Source organism: Thamnophis elegans, chromosome 1, assembly GCF_009769535.1.
Source record: "Thamnophis elegans isolate rThaEle1 chromosome 1, rThaEle1.pri, whole genome shotgun sequence".
NCBI classification, from domain to species: Eukaryota; Metazoa; Chordata; class Lepidosauria; order Squamata; family Colubridae; genus Thamnophis; species Thamnophis elegans.
In genome coordinates this window covers 171164069-171187964 of record NC_045541.1, presented here as the reverse complement: position 1 = coordinate 171187964, position 23896 = coordinate 171164069, and the positions used below count along the sequence as shown (strand labels likewise).

Below are 23896 nucleotides of genomic sequence, written 5' to 3'. Positions count from 1 at the left end.
GGCCACATCTACAGAAGAAGTTCTAAAAGAATTTGAAACCCACCACTGGTATGTATGTATATATCATTGGAAATGATACTGATGTCACGGAGAATAGTGATGTAAGAGTCAAACTGAAATCAAAAAAGCCAAGCTCAAGTTCCTTTATTTATTTATATTTATATTTAAATATGTATGTATGCATGTATGTATATGTATGGATGGATGGATATATACACACACATATACATACATACGTACATACATGTATGTATGTACGTATGTATGTATGTATGTATGTATGTGTACGTCAGTGGTGGATTGCAGACAGTACACCCCGGTACAGTCGTACTGGATCCTGCCCGGAGCATCAAGTACCGTTCCTGTACGGTGCTCTGGAGGGGCCACCCGGCCGTCCGAGCTCCTTACCTGTGCTTTAAGCTTTTGGTGCTTCCGCGCATGCGCATGGCACATATGACACCTGTGTGACGCTCCGTCGAGCAGCTGAAGCATCGCAGAGGCTTGCAGAAGTGTCGCAGGCAAGTACGGCACATGCACGCACAACACGCATGTGTGCGCACACCTTGCACATCCATGTGGGTGATGCCACGGCGGTTGGAATGGAATCCGAAACCCACCACTGGTGTACGTGCATATATATGTATAATTGTATTAAAGATTTTAAGAAGGAAGGCAGAAACTAATGCAGACCATTATAATTTAAGGAAAAGAAAAGAAGAAGAAAACAAATCAAAGAGAGAGCTAAAAGTGCAGCAAATTGGGGTGGGGTGGGGACATGACCTAGTAAAAGAAAAATAGAAAAAATATTAAAAAGTAGCTTTCAGTTTCCTCCTTTGCTGGAGTTATAAGCACAACTATAAGTTTCTTTCTGACGCTGTAGTTGCTATAAACTATTCTGCCTAATCATCAAAACTATAAATCAAGTTCCCATTTCCTTTCAGAACTCATAATTTTGAGTCGATGACTGTATCTCAGGCCAATCTACCTCGCTAGGTTGTTATTTTTATGAGGATAAAACGATGAGTGACTCCCTGTAGTACATTCTCTCTAGGAACTGCTTTCACCTTATTGGTAGAGAGTGGCAGAATATAAATGGAATAAGCAAATAAATAAACTGCCTTGAGACCCCAATGGAAAAATGGGGGAACTGGGAAACTCCAAGCCTCCGTTTCCTGCTTTTAAAAGATTAAACAAATTCACTAAGAAGATTTTTGTGAACAGCTATAAATATAGTCTATGGATGTTACAGCATTTGGAGAGGTTCTTGAAGGGAACCTATAAAGAAATATAAGTAGTCCTCAAGTTATTTTCACTTCCTACTTGTGAGTTTCCTGGAGGAAGAATTGCAGAGTCTGAAACAATACTATAGAATAGGGATGCGAGCCTTTTCAGCACCGTGTGTCCATGTGTGTGTGCTGGGCAGTGGTGGGATTCAGCCAGTTCGCACCACTTCGGGAGAACCAGTTGTTAACTTTCTGAGCAGTTTGGCGAACTGGTTGCTGGAAGAAATCATTAGGACAGAGAACCGGTTGTTAAATTATTTGAATCCCACCACTGGTGCTGGGGCACTGGAAACCCGAAGAACAGTTGGCTGGTGGTACAAGCCTGTTTTTGGGGGCTGATTTTCAGACCATTTTCAGGCTGTTTTTCAGGCCAAAAATGGCCCAGAAAATGCACTGAAAAGTGTCCAAAAATGGCCCAAAAACAGCCTGAAAACAGCCAAAAAAGGCCCCCCCAAACGCCCCCAAATGGTCTCATTTTTAGCTACGTTGGGCCGTTTTCAGACCATTTTCTGGCGCTCTGGTGACCGTGAAGACCAGGTGGCCAGCATGCATGTGTGCGCCGGAAATCAGAAGAGTAGCTGGTGACGGTCCGTATGCCATAGATTCGCCATCACAGCTATAGAAGCTCCGTCAGTTAGAATATGTGAAGGCAGTTTACACTTGAGTAAGGATAGGGTTATAGATTTTAAAGGGAACAAATGGATAAAATCAGCTAGAATAGGGTTCTGTTACACCCATTATTTATTCACACACACACACACACACACACACACACACACACACAGACACAGCATGGCAGAGAGATGGCCAAGGTGCATTGCTGAAGTGTGAGGGCAATTTTTAGTTCTCATTTTACTAACCTCAAAAGGATAGAAGGCTCAGTCAACCTTGAGCCGGTAAGAATCGAACTCCTGGCAGTGGGCAGAGTCCGCCTGCATTACTACATTCTAATCACTGCGCCACCACGGCTCTTTTCATAACAGTGGTAAAACGGGTTGGTCAGAGAAGTCATCTTCTTTTATGATGTTTTTTTTTTTACGCAGTTGTTAAATGAATCCCTTGTTCGCTATGACGTGATTTTTGCTAAACACCAGAAGTCAATTCCACTTATGACAGCAACACTGTCATAAAACATTGGTCATGTGACTGTGAGACGCTGCCAATGGCTGTAATGGAGCTCTCACGCAATGCAGAAAATGCAGGCGCTATTGCGCCCGCTTCACCAGTCTCTCAATGGCGGTGTTTTTATGCTGCATCTTGAACGAAGATTTTTTTAAAAACCAGATGCCAGCTCTCCTTAATCTTGGTCCTGGCTGGCACAATCCCTCATAAAGCTCAAACCTGGGCAGGATAAAGATATTCTGGGCAGTGAATTGAAAAGTTTAGCAGATTTATTTTTTTTAACTGAAAGAGAGAACCCAACCCGCATTTTTCTCAGTGCACTGAGTGGTCAGCACAGGATGTGGTATCTTTATTTTCGGTTATCCTGCATAAACTCTTCAGGTTGCGTTGCTTGCAGCAACAGTGAAGAACCTCAGGCTTTTGAACATGTAGGCCAGTCAGCTGCAAAAGACAAGCATTAGCCAGAACATACAAACTAAATTCAGAATAAGGGCGGCCAAGAGGAAGTGTTTGTTTTAAATTTATCTTCTACTTGCCGATAACTCAGCGTTGTCTAGGTATTTATTCATAGGGGGAAAATATCCAGACCAAATATAATTTTTAATGTTGGATTTTCCCCCTTAACCAGAGGGAGCCCCCTTGTGGAATACTGTGAAGCTGTTACCATGGCAACTCCACTGCTCTGTACGCTGTAATCCATTTTACGGCAGTACGGTAGAAGCCATTTTAAGGCACAACAGGCTGTATCTTAACAGAACACACACCCCGAAGGGTGTTACCCCCATAATATTTGTTTCCTGAGAGTAAGTCTCAGGAAACCAAGTTTGTATGAAATTGCTCAAGGCATTCCAGAGTTATGCTGGAACACACATACACACACACACCAGTAGTGGGTTGCAGGCGATATGTCCCAGTACAGGCGTACCTGAGCCATCCCGGAGCACCGGGTACCGTTCCAGTACGGTGCTCCAGAGGGCCCACCCGCCCGCCTGAACTCCTTACCTGTATTTAAAAACTTCTGTGCTTCCACGCACATGCATGGTCCCTACAGCACCTGCTCTACACTCTGTGGAGCAGCTGGAGCGTCACAGAGGCGCTATGACGCATGCGCACACAACAGGAATTGAAACCCACCACTGACACACACACTGACACATATATCAGAGATGGTATTCAGCCGGTTCGGACCAGTTCAGGTGAACCAGTAGGGGAAATTTTGACAACCAGTAAGATGTTAAATCAGATGTTGAGAAACATTGCTAGTGATAGTATTTACGGCCCTGATGTGACAGCCTTGTAGAGATGCTGAGCTGAAATCTTTTCTATCCATCCTCGTTGATAAATAATTATACCTCACGAATGTCAGCCTCCCCCTTGCAAGTCCTTGTCTCATTGATATTTGCTTTGTTTCAAGTTGCTGCGATTATATGACTTCTCGCCAAATAATACAAATATTTCTCAACGTACAACGACAATTGGGACAGAATTCCTGTTTCTAAGGGAGGAAGTTGTTAAGGGAGTCAGACCTTTTGCCCAGGTGTGGGATTTAACAACCAGTTCACTGAGCGCATGCTTTAGGATACTGTAAAATCTCCGTTCCCTCCCCATCCCGCTTTCTAGCTCCGTTTTGTGCAGGGCAACAAAAGAAGACCCAGCTGATCAGCTGGGACTCAGGAGGCATAGATAAGGGCAGGACAGGGGTGAAATCAATTTACCTTTTCTACTGGTTTGCAAATGTGAGCGCACGCATGCGCAGAGCATCAAAAACGGGGCATGATGACGTCCGGGCGGGAGGATGGAGCCTCCCGCTGCCACCGCTACTGGTATGCCCAAACCGGATAGAACCGGCTGAATTGCACCACTGGGGCAGGGCCAGTCAGAGGTGGTGGTATTTGCCAGTTCTCTGAACTACTTAAAATTTCTGCTAACGGCTCGCCAGAACTGGCTGAATGCCACCACTGCACAGATGGTGTCAGAATAGAAGTAAAAAGCTACCTAATTGGTGATAAGTTTCTGGACTAATAAGCTCTGGTCTAATTTTCTAAGGTCGTGTCATTTTGACAGTGATTACAAATTAACCTGGACAGAACCATCGCAAATTCACCTGGACAGAGAACGAATCAGAAACAGGCTTTCCAGAATTCTGATAACACGATCCAAAGTTAAAATAGTTCTGTGAAAAATTCTGTACAGGAGCTTCGCCAATTACTGCTAGTCGCATCTGCTAGTCACAGATGCCCGGTGAAATATCAGGATACCAAATTCTTAGACTGTTTTTTTCGCCTAGAAGCCATCCCCATTGGATTGACACTAGCTGTGAAAGCTTGCCTCAGTTTACAGGAGTACAGGGGCTTCTTGATGTCTATAGAGCGGAGGTGGCGCAGTGGTTAGAGGGCAGTACTGCAGGCCACTTCAGCTGACTGCTAGCTGCAGTTCGGCAGTTCAAATCTCACCAGGCTCAAGGTTGACTCCGCCGTCCATCTTTCCGAGGTCGGTAAAATGAGAACTGACTCTGTAAATCACTTAGAGAGGGCTGTAAAGGGACTATGATGCGGTATATAAGTCTAAGTCCGTGATGGTGAACCTATGGCACCCATGCCAGAGGTGGCACCCGGAGCCCGCTCTGTGGACACGCCCACCATGGCCAGCTGCTTTTCTGGTTTCCGGTGCGTGCGTGCGTGCAAGCCAGCCAGCTGGTCTTCACATGCGCGGGAAACCCAAAGAGCAACTGACTGGCACGCATTGGCCATCTGTTCTTCGGGTTTTCAGCACTCCACCACACACAAAGTACCAGCTGGCTGGCATGCATGCATGTGCGTTCCAGTTGGGGCACTCTGTGCTGAAGAGGTTTGCCATCACTGGTCTAAGTGCTATTGCTATGGAGATTCCCAGTCATCCAGGTTCATGGTTGTCCCAAAGGTGCTTTTTCAAGAGGCAGAACTGGACTTTCTGTTTTTTTCTTTTCTTTCCCATCCAAGAAGCTTCTCTGAAAAGCTGAAGCAAACTTCTTGAAGGAGAAGAGAAACGCCTTTCAAGAAAAGCAAAGTGCCTCTTGAAAAAGCACCTTCAGGACAGGTAGTTCTTGACTTACGACCAGAATTTTGCACTCCTAAGCCAGGCAGATGTTAAGCTATGCCTGATCTTTTTTTTGTCAAGGTTTTTTAAGTGAATCACTGCAGTTGTCAAGTCAATCATGAAGTTGTTAAGCAAATTCAGCTTCCCGCATTGACTTTGCTTGTTGGAAGCCAGCTGGGATGGTTGCAAAAGGTGATCAGGAGACTTCAGGAAGATGCTGCAACCATAACGAATGCACGTCGGTTTCCAAGCAACCAAATTTCGATTCTGTCACCATGGAGATGCTGTCCTGCTTGTAAGTGTGAGGGCCAGTCGCAAGTCATTTTTTTCACTGCCATTGTAACTTCAAACAGTTGCTAAACAAATGGTCATAAGTCAAGGACAAACTGTACTGTTATTTGTTAAAGGACATCTTAAACAGAAGTGGTATTCTACCGGTTTGGACCGGTTCGCCCGAACCGGTAGCGGAAATCGTTGGTGGCCCCACCCACCCCGGCTCTACGGCATCCCATTTAGGCCCTTTTTTTTTAGGCAAAGTGCATGCACGGAAGGCGGAGCACATACGCAGAAGTGGCGCATGTGAGAGCGGCATTTGCATGCGCAGACACTCACATTTGCAAACCAGTAGGGAAGGTGCCATATTTTTCGGAGTATAAGACACACCAAGATTTTGAAGAGGTAGATTTTTTAAAAAGTTTTTGCACTCTGCAGGCCTCCTAAACCCTTTGTACGCCTCATTTGTTTGTGAAAAACGGGGCCTGCAAAGTGCTTCTGCGGGCTGGGGGGGGGGGCAAAAATGAGCAAAAACCAGCCCATTTTTGCAAAAATGGGCCTATTTTTTCCTTTAAAAGGGCATGCATAACCTTTAGGAAGCTTGTAGTGAGCTCCTGGGGGATAAGGGAGCAAAACCGAACCAAAAAATGGGCCGTTTTTCACTCGTTTTTGCCCTCCCCAGCCCCCAGGAGCACTTTGCAGGCCTCCCAAGCCCTCTGCACGTCCATTTTTGTGAAGGAGGCGGGGCTTTGGGAGGCCAAAAATACTGTATTCAGTGTATAAGACGCATCCAGATTCTCACCCTCTTTTTTGGGGGGGAAAGATGCATCTTATACTCCAAAAATTACGGTAAGAAAATAGCACCCCTGATCTTAAATCAGTCTCACTCATCATTACCTGGCCACATTCCTCCAATTTTCTTGCTGTCCCCATGTCCTCAACTAAGTCCTGCCTGCCCAGGATTGCTGATCTTCTCGTGCCTTTTTATATCCTCAGAAGGAAAAAAAAGTTGTCAACACAAGGGAGGGAAACACCCTTCTAATTTTAAGGAACTGGTCCAGGATATGAGTCTATTATCTATTTTTGAGAAGTCTGGGTTCTAAAAGCGAGAAGATAGTAATAGTTACAGCACTTAGTTTTACATACTGCTCCAAAGTGCTTTACGCACTTCTTTAAGCAGTTTATAGAGTCGACATATTTTCCCCCAAATAATCTGGGTCCTCATTTTTACTGACTTTGGAAGGATGGAAAGATGAGTCAACCTTGAGCCAGTGAGAATCGAACTCCTAACAGTTGTCAGAATTTGCTTCAGAGGTGGGTTGTTCCTGGTTCGGCCCAGTTCAGTCGAACCGGTTGTGGAATTCAGGCCTGGGTCACAGAACCAGCAGCGACCCAGGCCTGCCACGCCCCTGAACCAGTTCTCTCACCGCTGCTGGGCCACCACCATTTTGGTTTTTAGTGACTGCGCGTAAGCGTATGCACGGAGAACAATTTACATTGAACAGCATGCACACACAGACACACACACACACACACACAAACACTGCGTGCGCGTTGTAAATCAGTAGTAAAACTGGCAGCAACCCACCCCTGGTTTGCTTGCAATACTGCATACTAGCCACTGTGCCACCACAGTTCTGAAGATACGTTTCTATAGTGTCAAGAATTAATTACAGGTAGTTCTTGACTTACAACCATTCGTTTAGTAATCACTAGAAGTTACAATGGCACTGAAAAAAGTGACTTTTGATCATTTTTTCACAAGTAGATAGTAGCCACATTCCCATGTGATCAAAATTCAGATGCTCGGCAACTGACTGGTACTTATGACAGTTGCGGAACTCGGATGGAGGTCATGTGATCACCATTTCTAACTTTCCCAGCAGGTGTCCGTCAAGCAAAGTCAACGGGGGAATCCAGGTTCGCTTAATCGTTGAACGATTCATTTAACCACTGTTGTGATTCACTTAACAGCCGTCACAAGAAAAGTTGTAAAATGGAGCAAAACTCACTTCGCAACTGTCTTGCTTATCCACGGAAATTTTTGGGCTTACTTGTGGTCGTAAGTCGAGGACTACCTTTGGAAGCTTACAGGCTGAATGCGTTTTAATTCTCTTTCTTTTACCAATCGGTTTTCTTTTCGACTGCATTTCGTTTGTTTTCATCCCTATAATATAGTATCTGCTTTTCTCCACTGTGTAATCAAACCCAACCTTCTTTTGTGTTTGGGAGTGCTCTCTTGTCTTGCCGTTAAATCAAAGAAAAAGAAAAATGAAAAGCAGGAGACATCAGGAATTTCCTGAAAGACAAGAGACTTCACAGACCGATGGGCTTGGCTGACATACGTTGGTTTCAGTTCTTCATTGAGCAGAGTCACCAAACAGCAAGACTTTTTTCTTTTTCTTCTGATTGGGCCAGGTTGCATCCTCTTGGCCTTTTAGGGCTAATTACACCCTCCCATCTCCTCTTCTGCCCTCTCTACTCTGCTTCCTCTAAATATTCAGATCCTGTTTCCTCTGCAGGACTCTGAATTCCAGCAAAGCGCAGTATCTTCCCTGTCTCCTTCTGATGGCTACTTCCACCTACTGAGCTTACAGAACAATTCATCAGTCGATCAGCTTGCCTCTAGAAAATTGTGGGTCCTCCATCACTGGAGCTTTTTAGGAAGAGATTGGACCAGGGGTGAAATCCAGCAGGTTCTGACAGGTTCTGGAGAACCGGTAGTGGAAATTTCGAGTAGTTCGGAGAACCAGCAAATGTCACCTCTGGCTGGCCCCAGAGTGGGGTGGGAATCAGTGATGGGTTTCAAAAATGTTCGAACCTACTCTGTGGGTGTGGCCTCCTTTGTGGGAGTGGCTTGCTGCCCATGTGACCCGATGGGAGTGGCTTGCCGCCCATGTGACCAGATATGAAGATGCTGACTACACTTGTCAGAACCACCTTAAATTACCTCACACACAGCACTGGCATGCATAAGAATATGATGTAAACTTGTTTTTTAAAAGGCATCTTTGGTTTGCGTTAAAACAACTTCAATGTTCTGATTACAGCACAAACGCAGCAGTCATCCTTACCTTTCACAGAGGCACTGAGTTTTATAAATAGGAGCATGATAGTGTAGAATAATCATATCCAAGGACCAGTGGTGGGTTTCAAAAATTTTTGGAACCTCTTCTGTAGGTGTGGCCTGCTTTCCGGGTCCACTGGTGGAACCTCTTCTAACCAGTTCGGTAGATTTGACAAACCAGTTCTACCGAATAGGTGCAAACTGGTAGGAACCCACCTCTGGTGGGAATGGAGATTTTGCAGTATGCCATGCCCACCAAACCACTGCCCACCAAACCACGCCCACAGAACTGGTAGTAAAAAAAATGAATTTCACCACTGGATTGGACAGTAATTTGTCAGGAATGGGATAGGGTCTTGAGCATGGGATTGGAGTAGAAGATTTCCAAGATCCCTTCCAATTCTGAAATTCTCTATTCTCATTGCCAGGAAATTTCTCCTTAGCTGTAGGTTGGATCATGTGGGAAGAAATATCCTTCTGGGTTCAGTTCCAAGTGGGGAAAAAGACACTGGATTCATGGAAGTTGCTTGGAAAGAAGGTTTATTGATGATGAACAGGATCGCATGGTTTGAGGTCGTGGGCAAAAAAGAGAGGAGATGCTGAGAGATGCCTGCATTTTATGCCCTCCCTCTCTGGGCTTGAATTTGAGCTTGTATTCTGATTGGTTGTCAGACTCTCATTGGGCCTTGCAGAGGCAACTCTGTAGGCTGTCCTGAGTCCCAAGCTTGGTTGACTCTTGCTGGGTGATGATGTAATGAAAGGGCTTTGGGATTCCTATTATGGCTCTGCCTGAAGGAGGTAGATCTTTGTTATGTAGAATAGACTGGCCCAGGCCTTAATTGCCCATTGACAAAGGTGGGGGCTGAATTTCTGCCTCCCCTTTTAGGGGAAATATTCTGCCCTTTTAATATTTCCTAAAATGCTTCATTTTTCTAGAAGAGGGGTGAGTGCTACCTTCCTACAATCTCTTTTTGACAAATTTCCATCCATTGCTTCTTGTCCTGCCCTCGGGTGCTTTGGAGAATAGGTTGATCCCCTCTTTTTTGTGGTAACCCCTGAGATATTGGAACACTGGCAATTGTTCTTACCATTAGGAAATTTCTGCTTAATTCATTCATTAATTTTAACTAACTCCTTAATTAATGTTAAGGCTTGCTATCATTTTATTTATTACTAGTTGACTTTCATGCTAGGTGCTGTTTTCCTCTGGGTCTCTCGTTAATTTTTGTACTCAACTCAGAGAGTGATGATGCTGGTTGGGTAGTCCTCTAAATACATAAACTATTTACTGCCCTTTATCTCACCTACATTCCACCTGGTTGTGATTTCTCAAAGACATATAAACAAAAGGAAAAAAAATAAAAGTGTCTCATAACCAGAAATAGGTAGGTAGGTAGGTAGGTAGGTAGGTAGGTAGGTAGGTAGGTAGATAGGTAGATAGATAGATAGATAGATAGATAGATAGATAGATAGATGATAGATAGATAGATAGATAGATAGAAAAATAGCTAGATAGATAGCTAGATAGACATAGAGATAGAGATAGAGATAAGAGACATACATACATACATACATACATACATACATACATACATATATGCTGGTCTTGTTGTATTCAGGTCTTTTCCCATGTAAGATTGAGATTGTCTTGGCAACATTTCAGCGAGGTCTTGCTCACCATCTTCAGGCTGGGTTCTGGGCTTAAAGTGTGGTCGCAGCTGCCGTCTTTCTATAAATCTTGATGGTGTGTGTGTGCTGGCTTTGTTTCAGTAAGTGGAATGATTGGTTGTGTGGCTGTATCATGATTGGTAGATTGGTGCTGATTGGTGCTGGCTGTGTGTCTATTGTTGTTTCGTGTTGTAACGGCCTGGGTGGTGGGTGGGGCTCGTGTGTTGACTAGGGCTGGTTTCCAGATGTCTGATAGGCAGGAGGTATCGTCACGTTTATATGTTGTGGGGGTGTTTCTCTCTCTCTCTCTCTATCTATCTATCTATCATCTATCTATCTATCTATCTATCTATCTATCTATATATATATATATATATATATATATATATATATATATATATATATATATATATATATATATATTGATGAGAACAAGATGAAGAGAACTTGTAAATATTTCCCAAAAATAAATATCGTATGTGTCAGGGTTCCAAGTAACACCCCCAACGAAAGACTCCGAGACTTGAGTTTCCTCAAAGTTTCATTTTATTAGAGATGTCATATTGGTAAAACTGGGAAAACCCGAATCTGAAAGCTTCCAGGTTTTCCCCACCCAAAAGAAAGTCCAAGTCCCTGCCCCAACACCCACATGTCAGTCACATGGCCCAATCAGGCACCGTCCCAACTGGAGATGCCTCCCAGTCACACCACTCCAGATGCAGGGCAAAATGACCTTGACTTTCTGAGAAAGGAATATTGTTTTGACTATATATCTCCCATATTCCATTTACGTAATTCCCCCCTCCCATTTTCCCACAATAGAAAATGTGGCAGGCCTGAAGGCCCAGTGTAAAAGGTGGCTTCCAGGCCTGACAGTATGCCAACAGAGTCATTTTCTTATGAGATGGACAGCTATACAATTATGATAAATAAAAATAATGGGATTTCTCATATAAAGAAATAAAAGTAATAAGAAAGGGACGCCCAGGAGGGGGGGACAATAGTTCTGTTATTTCAGTTGTAAAACGTCCTTTGTTAGATTTGATAAATCCTCAGCCTTTTTCATCATGTAAAGTATGCTCCCCAGCTGCTCTAAAGCTTTTGATTTTTCTTCAAGTACTGTAACAAGCTTGGATATGTTGCAAGCTCAGGAGGAATTCACACATCCCACCAGAAATGTGGCTCACAGTTTCAGGTTCTTGTCCTTACATTTTCCTTCTTTCTTCTTCAAACATAATCAACAGAAACCCTTATCATTTAGAATAGAATAATAGAGTTGGAAGGGACCTTGGAGGTCTTCTAGTCCAACCCCCTGCCTAGGCAGGAAACCTTATACGGTTTCAGACAAATGGCCATCCAGCATCTTCTTAAAGACTTCCAGTGTTGGAGCATTCACAACTTCTGGAGACAAGCTGTTCCACTGATTAATTGTTCTCACTGTCAGGAAATTTCTCCTCAGTTCTAAGTTGCTTCTCTCCTTGATTAGTTTCCACCCATTGCTTCTTGCTCTATCCTCAGGTGCCTTGGAGAATAGTTTGACTCCCTCTTCTTTGTGGCAACCCCTGAGATATTGGAAGACTGCTATCATGTCTCCTCTAGTCCTTCTTTTCATTAAACTAGACATACCCAGTTCCTGCAACCGTTCTTCATGTGTTTTAGTCTCCAGTCCCCTAATCATCTTTGTTGCTCTTCTCTGCACTCTTTCTAGAGTCTCCACATCTTTTCTACATCATGGCGACCAAAACTGAATGTAGTATTCAAGTGTGACCTTACCAAGGCATTATAAAGTGGTATTTAACACTTCACGTGATCTTGATTCTATCCCTCTGTTTATGTAGCCTAGAACTGTGTTGGCTTTTTTGGCAGTTGCTGCACACAGCTGGCTCATATTTAAATGGTTGTCCACTAGGACTCCAAGATCCCTCTCACAGTTACTACTATTGAGGAAGGTACCACCTATACTGTATCTGTGCATTTCATTTTTCTTGCCTAAATGTAGAAGTTTACTCTTTTCACCATTGAATTTCATTTTATTAGATAGTGCCCAATGTTCAAGTTTGTCAAGATCCTTCTGTATCTTAAGCTTATCTTCTGCAGTGTTGGCTATTCCTGCGTGCTTGGTGTCATCTGCAAATTTAATGAGTTCCCCACTTATTCCCTCATCCAAATCATTGATGAAGATGTTGAAGAGTACTGGGCCTAAAACAGAGTGCAGTTGGTCAGCCAGTTACGAATCCATCTGGTGGTGATGCTGTTCAACCCACATTCTTCTACTTTATCTAGTAGTAGGTTATGGTCTACCTTGTCAAATGCCTTACTGAAGTCCAAGTAAACTATATCGACGGCATTCCGCTGGTCCACTAATTTTGTCACTTTGTTAAAGAATGCAATAAGATTAGTCTGGCATGATCTGTTTTTGACAAACCCGTGTTGGCTTTTGGCTATTACTTTGTTTGCTTCTAGGTATTCGCTAATTCGTTGCTTGATTATCTTTTCCAGAATCTTTCCTGGTATTGAGGTCAGGCTGATAGGTCTATAGTTTCCTGGATCTATTTTTTTTCCTTTTTTGTTGAAGATGGGAACCACATCAGCTCTTTTCCAGTCCTCTGGCAGTTCCCCGGTACTCCAGGATTTCTGAAAGATATAGTTCAGTGGTTCTGAGATCTCATCTGCTAGTTCCTTCAAAACCCTGGGGTGTAATCCATCCGGTCCTGGTGATTTGAACTCGTCTAGGGTAGACAGATGCTCACTTACCATTTTCTTCCCTATTTCAACTTGTGTTCCTAATCTGATGTTTGTGGTGCTGTTTTTGATAGGTTGGACTGTTTTATCCCTTTGTGTAAAGACAGATACAAAAAATGAGTTAAATAGTTCTGCTTTCTCCCTGTTGCTTGTCACCTTCTTACCACTTTCTCCCAGCAATGGACCAATTGTTTCCTTAACTTTTTTCTTGTTTTTAACATGTTGGAAGTAGTGTTGTTATTTTTTACTTTTGTGGCAAGCCTTTCTGCATTGTGAGCCTTAGCTTTCCTCACTTTATCTTTACAGGCTCGGGCTATTTGCTGATATTCCCCCTCTTTCCACTTTTTATACTTATCTTTTTTTTTCTTTCGATTTGTCAGAGAGTTCTTTATGCAGCCATGCTGGTTTCTTTTGGGAGCTGTTATTTTTCTTCTCCATTGGTATTGTGCTAGACTGGGCTTTTGTAATCTGATTTTTCAAAATTTCCCAAGCTTCTTGAGTTGTTTTCCCCTTGAGGATGATTGGATTAAAGATTAAAGATTAAAACCAGAGGTGCCAAATAAAAGCTCTATTTCCAAAACCTGAAGATATACAAAGGTTAGGGTTAGGATTAGGGTGGTTTATTACAAATGCAATTTTAGTTTTTTAAAAAAATCTGCAAGATTTACATGTTACATGTAATCCCTTTTTATGACCACAATTGAGCCTAAGGTTCCTATTGCTAAACAAGGCAGTTGTTAAGCGAGTCGTGCCCACATTTTATGACTTGTTTGGCACTGTCGTTAAGCGAATCTTTGCCGTTGTTAAGTGAATCATGATATCGTTTACTTGACAGAAGCTCGCTAGAAAGGTTTCAGGTGACAATCCCAGCACCCCAGGATGCTGCAACTATCATAAATACATGCTATTTGCCAACCACCTGAAATTTGATCACATGACTATGGGGAATGCTGCAACAGTCGTAAATATAAGAATGGTCATACGTCACTTTTTTAGTGCTGTTGTAATTTGAATGGTCATTAAACAAATGGTTGTATAGAGTGGTGTGGTGGCCTAGAGGTGGAGCTCTCAACTCACAATCATGAGGCTGTGAGTTCGATCCTAGGGAGAGGCAGATATTTTTCTCTTTGGGCACACTGAGAATATATCTGCTGAACAAAACTCCGCTTTGGTGACAAGAATGACATCTGGCCATTAAAACACACTGCTAGCTCCATTCAGTTGCCCAGACTCCACCCCACAAGGGATTAAGGGGTCGTTAGAAGAAGATGGTGATTAAATGAATGGTTGTAAGTTGAGGACTACCTGTATCTCATACTTCTTCAACCAGGTGTCTTCCAGGTGTGTTGGCTATAACTCCATCCACTCCAGCCTGAGCAAAGAAGAATTGATCGATCACTAATGTAATCCAGAGTTACTTTCTCATGGATTAAATCTCTTTTTTTTTCTTCTTCTTCTCTCTTAAAGGGCAGCAAGGAACGCTTTCATTGGCAAAGCCACAATGTCAAACAGAGCGGGGTGGATGACATGGTCTTGCTCTCCAAAATTCATGAAGATGCCATCGTGGAAAATCTGAAGAAACGTTACATGGATGATTATATTTTCGTATCCTTTTATCCAGTGGTGAAGTCTAATTTTTTGCCACCGGTTCTGTGGGCGTGGCTTGGGGGCATGTGACCGGGTGGGCGTGGCCAACTTTCCCCCACTTTTTAAAGCATTTTTTTCCCTGCTGGTTCGGTCGAATAGGTTGTAAAAAAATGCTTTAAAAAGTGAAATAAAAAGGGTTCAGCGATCGCGCACTCACAGATGATCCGCGCAATCATTAGAACCATTTCTCCCACACACACACACACATACACACTTTTAAAAGCATTTTTTTACTACTGGTTCCAGCAAATAGATAGTTAAAAATGCTTTAAAAATGAAAAAAAAAAGCTTCCGACGATCACACAGCAAAGCTTTTCCACTTTTAAAGCTTTTTTTTTTTACTACCGGTTCTAGTGAACCGGTCAGAACCAGTAGCATTTCATCCCTGCTTTTATCCTTATTTTAAAAGGTGGGGAATGATAAGAGGGGATATTGAAAGGATCAATTGAGTACATTTGATCAGAAAAAGCCTTTTGTTCGGTCAACCATTGTGAGAACTGTAATGGAGCCTGCCTGCTTTTCCGGCTGTTGTTACATGAAACCATTGTTCGTGAGGTTGAGGGTGGGGTTTGCCAAAAACTGGAAGTCAATACTAGTTTTCAGCAAAAATCTCATAAATTATGGGCGCATGACTGCAGGACGCTGCAAACTGCCATGAATGCAGGCTGGTTGCCAGGCATCTGAAATGCGGCCATGTGATCACAGAACGGGCAGCCATTGGAAGTTCAGAACTGGGTTATAAGTACTTAGAGCCGTGGTGGCACAGTGGTTAGAATAGGGTACTGCAGGCTACTTCTGCTGACTGCTGGCTGCCTGCAGTTCGAGTCTCACCGGTTCAAGGTTGACTCAGCCTTCCATCCTTCTGAGATGGGTAAAATGAGGAGCCAGTTTGTTGGGGACTCTGTAAACAGCTTAGAGAGGGCTGTAAATGCACTGTGAAGCAGTAATATAAGTCTAAGTGCTATTGCTATTTGGGAGAGGCGGTCATAACTTCTAACAGTCACTAAGCAACTGGTCATAAGTCAAGAACTACCTATATGGCAGTCCTTGATTTATGAGGACATATATAGCTATATAAGGTTCCAGGTTGTTGTGGGCAATATGCTGACTCTGTAAACTGCTTAGAGAGGGCTGTAAAAGCACTTGAAACAGTCTATGTGCTATTGCTATATGTATACATATATCTATATCCGCATATAAGTCTATATTCAGGCATGAAGACAAAGGATCTGCAGTTAGGAAAGTGTCTATGGATATCTTGCAGGTATAGTTTGATATCTCAATATTCCTACTTTTTCAGTACACGTTGTCTGGCCTACGAGATGTCAGCCGCAGTGGCTGCAAATCTCTGGGTTTTTGAGCCCAAACATTTTTAAAGAAATCACAGGACCTTTTTTTTCTCTTTCTGGACCTTAATAAAGCAATGCTCAGACCTATATTGGACCAGTCCTTATATCTGTCAACCCCTTTAAGCAGATGCCCTACTTTACAGATCGAGAAATTGAACTCTATCAAGGAGCGGTGAGTTAATTCAATGAGAAAAATGAAGATGAGAGCCAAGAGATCTGAACGATCCCATTCCTTGAATTTCTTACAATCTATTTTGTTATCCAGTTACATTTTTAATTCACCCAGTAAAATGGTTTGTATAATGATATCACTCTTTCTTTCCAAAACCTTTGAGAAAGGCTGGTGAAAATAACGATTTGGTCTAAGATTTTGCAAATTAAAGCAAGAAACGTAGAAGAACTATCACATTACATCAGGTTGCAGGTATTAGTCAGCAAATCAGGATGATACATTACATTGATTTTTGGTATGATCCACAGAAATGCTGGTTTTATTTCTATTTTATGTCCCTTTAAATCCATGAGCTCAGATTAATTCATGTATGTTATCAATCAATTCAGTTTATCGAAATCACAGACTAGCACAAATACCTGCACGTAATCTGTTTATTTATTACAATGTAATATGTTTAATTAAATTTAATTGCTTCATGTGGTGTGGTGGGAATTTTCTCCCCTGTTTGTTATTAGGCCATTTGCAGGAGTCAAAAAGTAAAAATTGTGGGTTCCACTGTAAACATAAAGCCCTTATATATATATATTAGAAACAAGAAAGTAAAACTCAAACCATGAATACAAAGATTAATTCCTGACTGTGGACCTCCGATTTATATTCTAGGCTCAGTATGAGAATCCACCTCACATCTATGCTCTCACAGACAACATGTACCGCAATATGCTCATTGATGGAGAGAACCAATGCGTCATCATCAGGTAAATTTCAGATTGACAAAAGAAAATATTTGTAGCTCATGTAGGGTCCTTAGCACTGTCTGAGCTTGGTGGTTTTCTTGCAGACATTTCATTACCAAACTAGGTAACATCATCAGTGCTAAAAGGGTTTGCTCTTATTTTTATACACTGGCGTCTCGCGCTGCCAGTGTTGGTGGGAGTGTTCTTGGTGGTTCCTTGATTAGACTGTTATTTAGACTGGACCAGGCGAACCAGTAGTGGCGGTGGCGGGAGGCTCCGCTCACCCGCCCTGACTCTTCTGCGCATGAGCAAACGGGTAGCACCAAACTCTGGTATGCCTGGTGATGCAGTTGAATATTCCATTCATTTTGTGTGAAAAAGTTGAGGATTAAGCACATATATTTTGTATATTTTGTTCTAACTCTTTTAATGCAAAAATCGGTGAAAGGTAGCATCAGCTACTTGGAATTTAGCAGCAAGATCTAAAGAGGTTCTCAGGAGCAACAGTCTTGAGGACCTTTCAGGATATCAAAAGGTGGGGGGGAGATAATCTAATTTCAGGGGGAAGGATGTTCCCTAAGGAGGCAGCCACAGCAGAGAAGGTGCGTTTCATAGAACACACCAAAGGGAACTCCCTAGCTGTGGGTACCCCTAGCATAGCTTCTCTACCAGACCTAATGGGGCATTTACATTCCTGTCCTCTCTGCTTTCTAAATTCATCCTATTTCGCCCCATTTTACAGCATGTCTGTTTATTTTTAGTGGTGAAAGTGGTGCTGGGAAAACAGTGGCTGCAAAATACATCATGGGATACATTTCCAAGGTGTCGGGAGGAGGCGAAAAGGTGCAGGTAAGTGTGAAGAGCAACGGGCTTGCATTCTCTTCTCTTCCTTCTTCCAATTCTGTTTTTTTGTGTGTGTGTTTTTGTTTTTTACTTTTCTCTTTCACTTCATTGTGCAGGCAGAACAAAATCCGATTCTTTTATTTCAGAAGTCTCCTGTATGTCCATCAAGTTTTACAAGCGTTACCTGCCTCTCAGGTGTGTTGAAACGGTGACTCCCAGAATTCCTAGTCTACACAGGAATTCTGGGAGTCGTCATCCCAACATATTGGGAAGGCATCAGGCTGGTATAGGGCAAGGCCTTAGACATTTATAACTCTAATCCTAGAAATGTAAGACGAAAAGGCTGGGAGGCTGACGGGTGACCTGGGCAAGCATCTCAGGATAATGAGTCCCTCCGTCTTTGCAGGAGCACCTGTGTGTGGGTATGTGTGGGTGAAAATCAGCAAGATGGAGGTGTGGCATCATAATTGAAATTGTGTACCTTCAGATGCCATACCCACCAGTGATGGGTTTCAAAAATTGTTGGAACCTACTCTGTGGGTGTGGCCTCCTTTGTAGGAGTGGCTTGCCACCCATGTGACCAGATGGGAGTGGCTTGCCGCCCATGTGACCGGATATGAAATTATGAATTAGTACTTAGGTCGGTCCAAGTAGCTATTCAGAAACTCTGGCATTGAAGCATGCAAGTCTTAAAGCTGTCAAGTTACAAGATCCTGTCCCAGTGGTGGGTTTCAAAAATTTTTGGAACCTCTTCTGTAGGTGTGGCCTGCTTTCCGGGTCCACTGGTGGAACCTCTTCTAACCGGTTCGGTAGATTTGACGAACCGGTTCTACCGAATAGGTGCGAACTGGTAGGAACCCACCTCTGATGCCCACCCACTTGTAGATTCAGATACTCCTGTTCTGTTGATAGATATTAATTTCCTATAATCTTGCAAATTTAGGCTAGTTTTTAAATGTTTTATTTTTATTTTATTTCATTGTAATGATTTATATCCAGTCTTTATTATTTTTACAAACAATTCAATGTGGCGACCATATCCAACTCGCCAACTTCCTCCTATTTTCCCCACAACAACCCCATGAGGTGGGTTGGGCTGAGAGAGAATGATTGGTCCAAAGTCACAAACTCATTAAAGTAGACGTACAAAATTTGTATGTCTACTTTAATGAAAAGAAGGTCCCGGGGTGACATGATAGCAGTGTTCCAATATCTCAGGGATTGTCACGAAGAAGAGGCAGTCAAGCTATTCTCCAAAGCACCCGAGGGCAGGACAAGAAGCAATGGGTGGAAACTAATCAAGGAGAGAAGCAATTTAGAACTGAGGAGAAATTTCCTGACAGTTAGAACAATTAATCAGTGGAACAGCTTGCCTCCAGAAGTTGTGAAAGCCTCAACACTGGAAGTCTTTAAGAAGATGTTGGATAACCATTTGTCTGAAGAGATATAGGGTTGGACTAGAAGACCTCCAAGGTCCTTTCCAATCCTGTTATTCTATTCTATTCTATTCTATTCACCCAGCTGCCTTTCATGGCAAAATCAGGACTTGAACACATGATCTCCCGCTTTCTAGCATATTATCTTAACCCCTACACCAAATTGGCTCTGTGAAGTGGCATATAAGTCTAAATGCTATTGCCATCACTATTGTAGCACCAACTACTGAGGCCAACCGCTTTTAGCTAACCTTGATTCTATTCCAGCTGGCTCTGTCTGGCCTCCATACAACTTTTTCTTTCCTTTTTTTTTTTGCAGCATGTCAAAGACATCATTCTCCAGTCCAATCCATTACTTGAAGCCTTTGGCAACGCCAAGACCGTGAGAAATAATAACTCCAGTCGATTCGTAAGTCTTTGGGTAGAAGAGACATTCTGTTCTGACCGAGGCTTCCCAAGAGCATGAAGCAAATTCCTTGTCCCAACCAAAATCCCTTTTATTAATTTACTGTGAATTCTGCTCATTCACATCCAGCAAAGCCTTTCAAGGGAGGATTTACGGTCACAGACCTTATCTGGTTTGGAGAGCTGCCAGGCTGAGATCTGCAAAACTTGGCAAGGAGTCTCGGAGAGTCACAAACCAATGAAGCGAACTAATTTTTTCCTGCAAACTCCCCTTCCCTTTCGCTCCTCTTTTATTTCCTCTGGGACATGCCGTTCATCGTCCACCTGTGGCCTTACTCCCAAGTCGGCCCCTGTTCTTTAGCTGTTCCCGTCGTCTAGCAACTCTGCGCATGTGCACACTGGGAACAGGCTCCAGCTGTTCATCTGCCTCACTTATGTCTGACTCTGAAGGCAGCTGATAACTGGCGTACGGCTCTGGCCCCCTCTCTGTCTCTGACACAGAGCCCTCATCAGAGCCTTCTCCAGACTCCAGAACTGGCCCATGTTCCTCCCCAACCTCCTCACTGTCTGAATCAACTGCCAGCTCTGCTGGCTGCTGGTGGGCCACAACATGTTCCTACTATCACTATAAGAAATAGCAGGTTGTTGTATGGGAGCAATATGGGCTGCTGGTGTGGGGAAAAAATGCATTATAGCAGTGTTTCTCAACCTTGGAAACTTTAAAATAATGTGGCATCTGTCTCTCATCTACAAGTAGTCTTCAACTTACAACTGTTGAAGTTCTGACAGACTTACCTCATGGGTACTTACAACCCAGATTCAAATTTTGATGGTCAGCCTCCCCCTACGATTACATGACTGCACTTCAAATGCTCACCAACTGCCCGTGTTTACAGCTGTTTGCAGTGCTCCATAGTTGCAGGTTCACATTGTATGTGGTTTTGCCCCAAACCATCACTGACTGTTTGGCAAAACTGCACCCCTAAGGAACCATTTGGTTTGCTTAACCAGCAACCTCCCCAAAAGTCATAACATCAATCATGTGACTGACTCATTTTACAACTGTATTGAGTTACGACCGAAATAGGCAAGCTCTGTTATGGTCATACCTTGGGGTATGTACATATTGAGAAGAATAGAATAGAATAGAATAGAATAGAATAGAATAGAATAGAATAGAATTCTTTATTGGCCAAGTGTGATTAGACACACAAGGAATTTGTCTCTGGTGCTTAAGCTGTCATACAACAATAGTGATAGATCATTATCATAGTCATTGTAAAAATATATTCATCATAAAACATTAGTTACAACAATGGGGAACTAGAAATACATGACCCCAACATCTCATTAACAAATATATAAATATAGGGTTTCCTATCTGAGCAAGGGATTGGACTAGAAGACCTCCAAGGTCCCTTCCAACTTTGTTATTCTGTTAATAACAGAATAAGAGCCAAGGTGGCGCAGTGGTTAAATGCAGCACTGCAGGCTACTGCTAGATCAGCAGGTCAGCGGTTCAAATCTCACCGGCTCAGGGTTGACTCAGCCTTCCATCCTTCCGAGGTGGGTAAAATGAGGACCCAGATTGTTGGGGGCAATATGCTGACTCTCTGTAAACCGCTTAGAGAGGCCTGAAAGGCCTATGAAGCGGTATATAAGTCTACTGCTACTGCTATTAATAGAATAGGGGTGTCTATTTCTAGATCCTCCTGTTTCAGATTTGCCCAATATGCCTTCTCTCACATTGGAGGTTGAAATGTTTTCTGTGTGCACATACACACTCTTGAGAGAGGGAATCAGACCTAAGCAAAGATTAGTGAAACAAGTTGTAGAACTCTAGTAAACTCACCAACATGCCTACCGTTCCTGTCCTACTATTCCCATTTATTTGTATTCATTTCCTTTGTTCATGTCCATGTTCATACTTATATCAGTGGGGAAATTCAGCCGGTTCTACCCAGTTCGGGCGAACTGGTAGTGGCGGAAGGCTCTGCCCACCCACCTGGATGTCATCATGTCCCGTTTTTGGCATTCTGAGCATGTGCGAAAGGTTCTTGCGCATGCGCAGAGGTGGCGCATGTGAGCGAAGTGAGCAAGCTCACGCTCTCACATTTGTGAACCGGTAGCAAAGGTAAGTTGATTAAATATCCTGCTATCCTGTACATCAGGGGTGAGTTCCAGCTGCTGCTACTGCCGATTCATTCAGGGATGCACTGCGCACGTGCTTCGTGCACCCTCGTGCGTGCACAGTACAGAAAAAAATGCTTATGCACAGAAGCAAAAAACAAGATGCAGCGTCTACTGGTTACAACAAGTTTTTGTGCATCTCTTCCATTAATTCATATTAATTCAAATATCTTAACTCAAATGTTTACCATATTAACATCATCATACCTCCACTTTTAGTTGACTACAGTTGTTTAAACATCCTTCATCCTTAACTATGCCAAAGATTTAATCCATAACCACATGCTAGCATTTCATTTACTTGTTTATAAAATCCTCCATTAACATCAAATCCTCATATCCTGTTTTAACTAAACATCCATAATATTTAATACCAAAAATTCCATCCTCCATGTATATAGTTTATTATCATTCTCCTTTCTTTATGTAATTATATCGTATATCATAGCATTTTCCCCATATTAGTTAAGATTTAACTGTATATAGTTTTATTTTATTTTTTTATAGAAATAATTATTGTGATTAATAACCTTTATATATAGTCCAAGAATATTTCTAACCTTCCCTTCTCATATCCAATTATTATTTATCATAGCAACTCAACATTATATACATTACTGTTGTAACCAGCTGATATACTTTTTTATAACATATACTTGTGTTTTTCTTTTTGTTTTCTTTTTTTTCTCTCTCTGCCTTGTTTTTTTTTTTATTATTATTATTATTATTTTTCCCCCCCACTGTTGTGGGCATGTGTTGTTTATGTAACAAAAAAATAAAAAAAATTATTAAAAAAAAAAAAAGATGCAGCGTCTACGCCACCACCAAGAGAACCGGTTCAGGGGTGTGGCAGGCCAAGTTACTACCTACTCGCCCGAACTGTTCCGAACCAGTAGGAACCCACCTCTGTTGTACATGTTTGACAAACTAAATAAATAAAAATAAAAATAGTAAGGACCTTTATTTACAGGAAATACATAATAGTCTAACAACCTGATGTGCTTTGTGCCCGGGGAAGATAAGCAGAACGAAGTGGTTTCAGATTTGCAATCTCTTAGATCAGTGGTTTTCAGCCATGACAACTTTAAGATGTCTGGACTTCACCTCCCAGAATTCCCCAGCCAGCATGTTGCCAAGGTTGAGAAACACTGTCTTAGACAAAGAGCAGGTAAAGCAAGGAAAACCTCAACTTTGAACCTATGTCCTGCTGCCCCCTTGTGGTCAGTAAGTCATGAGATGCTGAAGCATCTGCACCACTGGATTTGCAACTTCCACTGTCTCATATCAGGGGAAATACTTTGAGATCCAGTTCAGTCGCGGGGGTGAGCCCGACGGAGGAAAAATCTCCAATTTCTTGCTGGAAAAATCCCGAGTGGTGAGCCAAAACGAGAGTGAAAGGAACTTCCACATCTATTACCAGGTAATTGGAAAAATCACAGATACATATGACCATTGGCACAAAAATGCTTGCGCAAACCCACCTGTACATTGGGATGTGACCTATGCTGCTACTACTGATTTACAACCAGTAGTAAATTTGGGGGTGGTTTATTGGTCTGGGTTTTTTTTTTCCTTTTAAATTGTAAAGTAACATTTTGGAGGAAAAAATGATGATTGATGTATTTAGCCCTTCTTCTAGAGAAGAAACACAACCAGGGTTGGTTGTAAATTGAGGTCTACCAGTAGATTAAAAAGTTGACCTGAACGGCATCCCTTGAATTGCTGAAACAGGATTGTGTGCGTCAATACACAGTGTGCAATTTTTTTAAAGATCTTTTGAGATGACCCTCTGCTCAGTTTCCAAAATGTTCTGCATGAGTTGAGTTTGAACTCCCAATGAGAACTATTTGTGGAGAGAGAGTGAGAGAAAGAGAGAGGGAGGAG

At 42.5% G+C, this 23896-nt stretch overlaps 1 protein-coding gene across 1 annotated transcript in view; it reads left to right on the top strand.

Annotated features, from left to right (window-relative positions):
- Positions 1 to 23896, top strand: part of MYO1F (myosin IF) — a 76593-nt gene that overhangs the window by 13559 nt on the left and 39138 nt on the right. Inside the window, exons 2-7 of the mRNA XM_032212078.1 lie at positions 14698 to 14835; positions 16309 to 16398; positions 17065 to 17159; positions 17900 to 17987; positions 19737 to 19826; positions 23301 to 23432. Of these exons, the coding sequence (XP_032067969.1) occupies positions 14698 to 14835; positions 16309 to 16398; positions 17065 to 17159; positions 17900 to 17987; positions 19737 to 19826; positions 23301 to 23432 (633 nt within the window). The remainder of the gene's footprint in view (positions 1 to 14697; positions 14836 to 16308; positions 16399 to 17064; positions 17160 to 17899; positions 17988 to 19736; positions 19827 to 23300; positions 23433 to 23896) is intronic.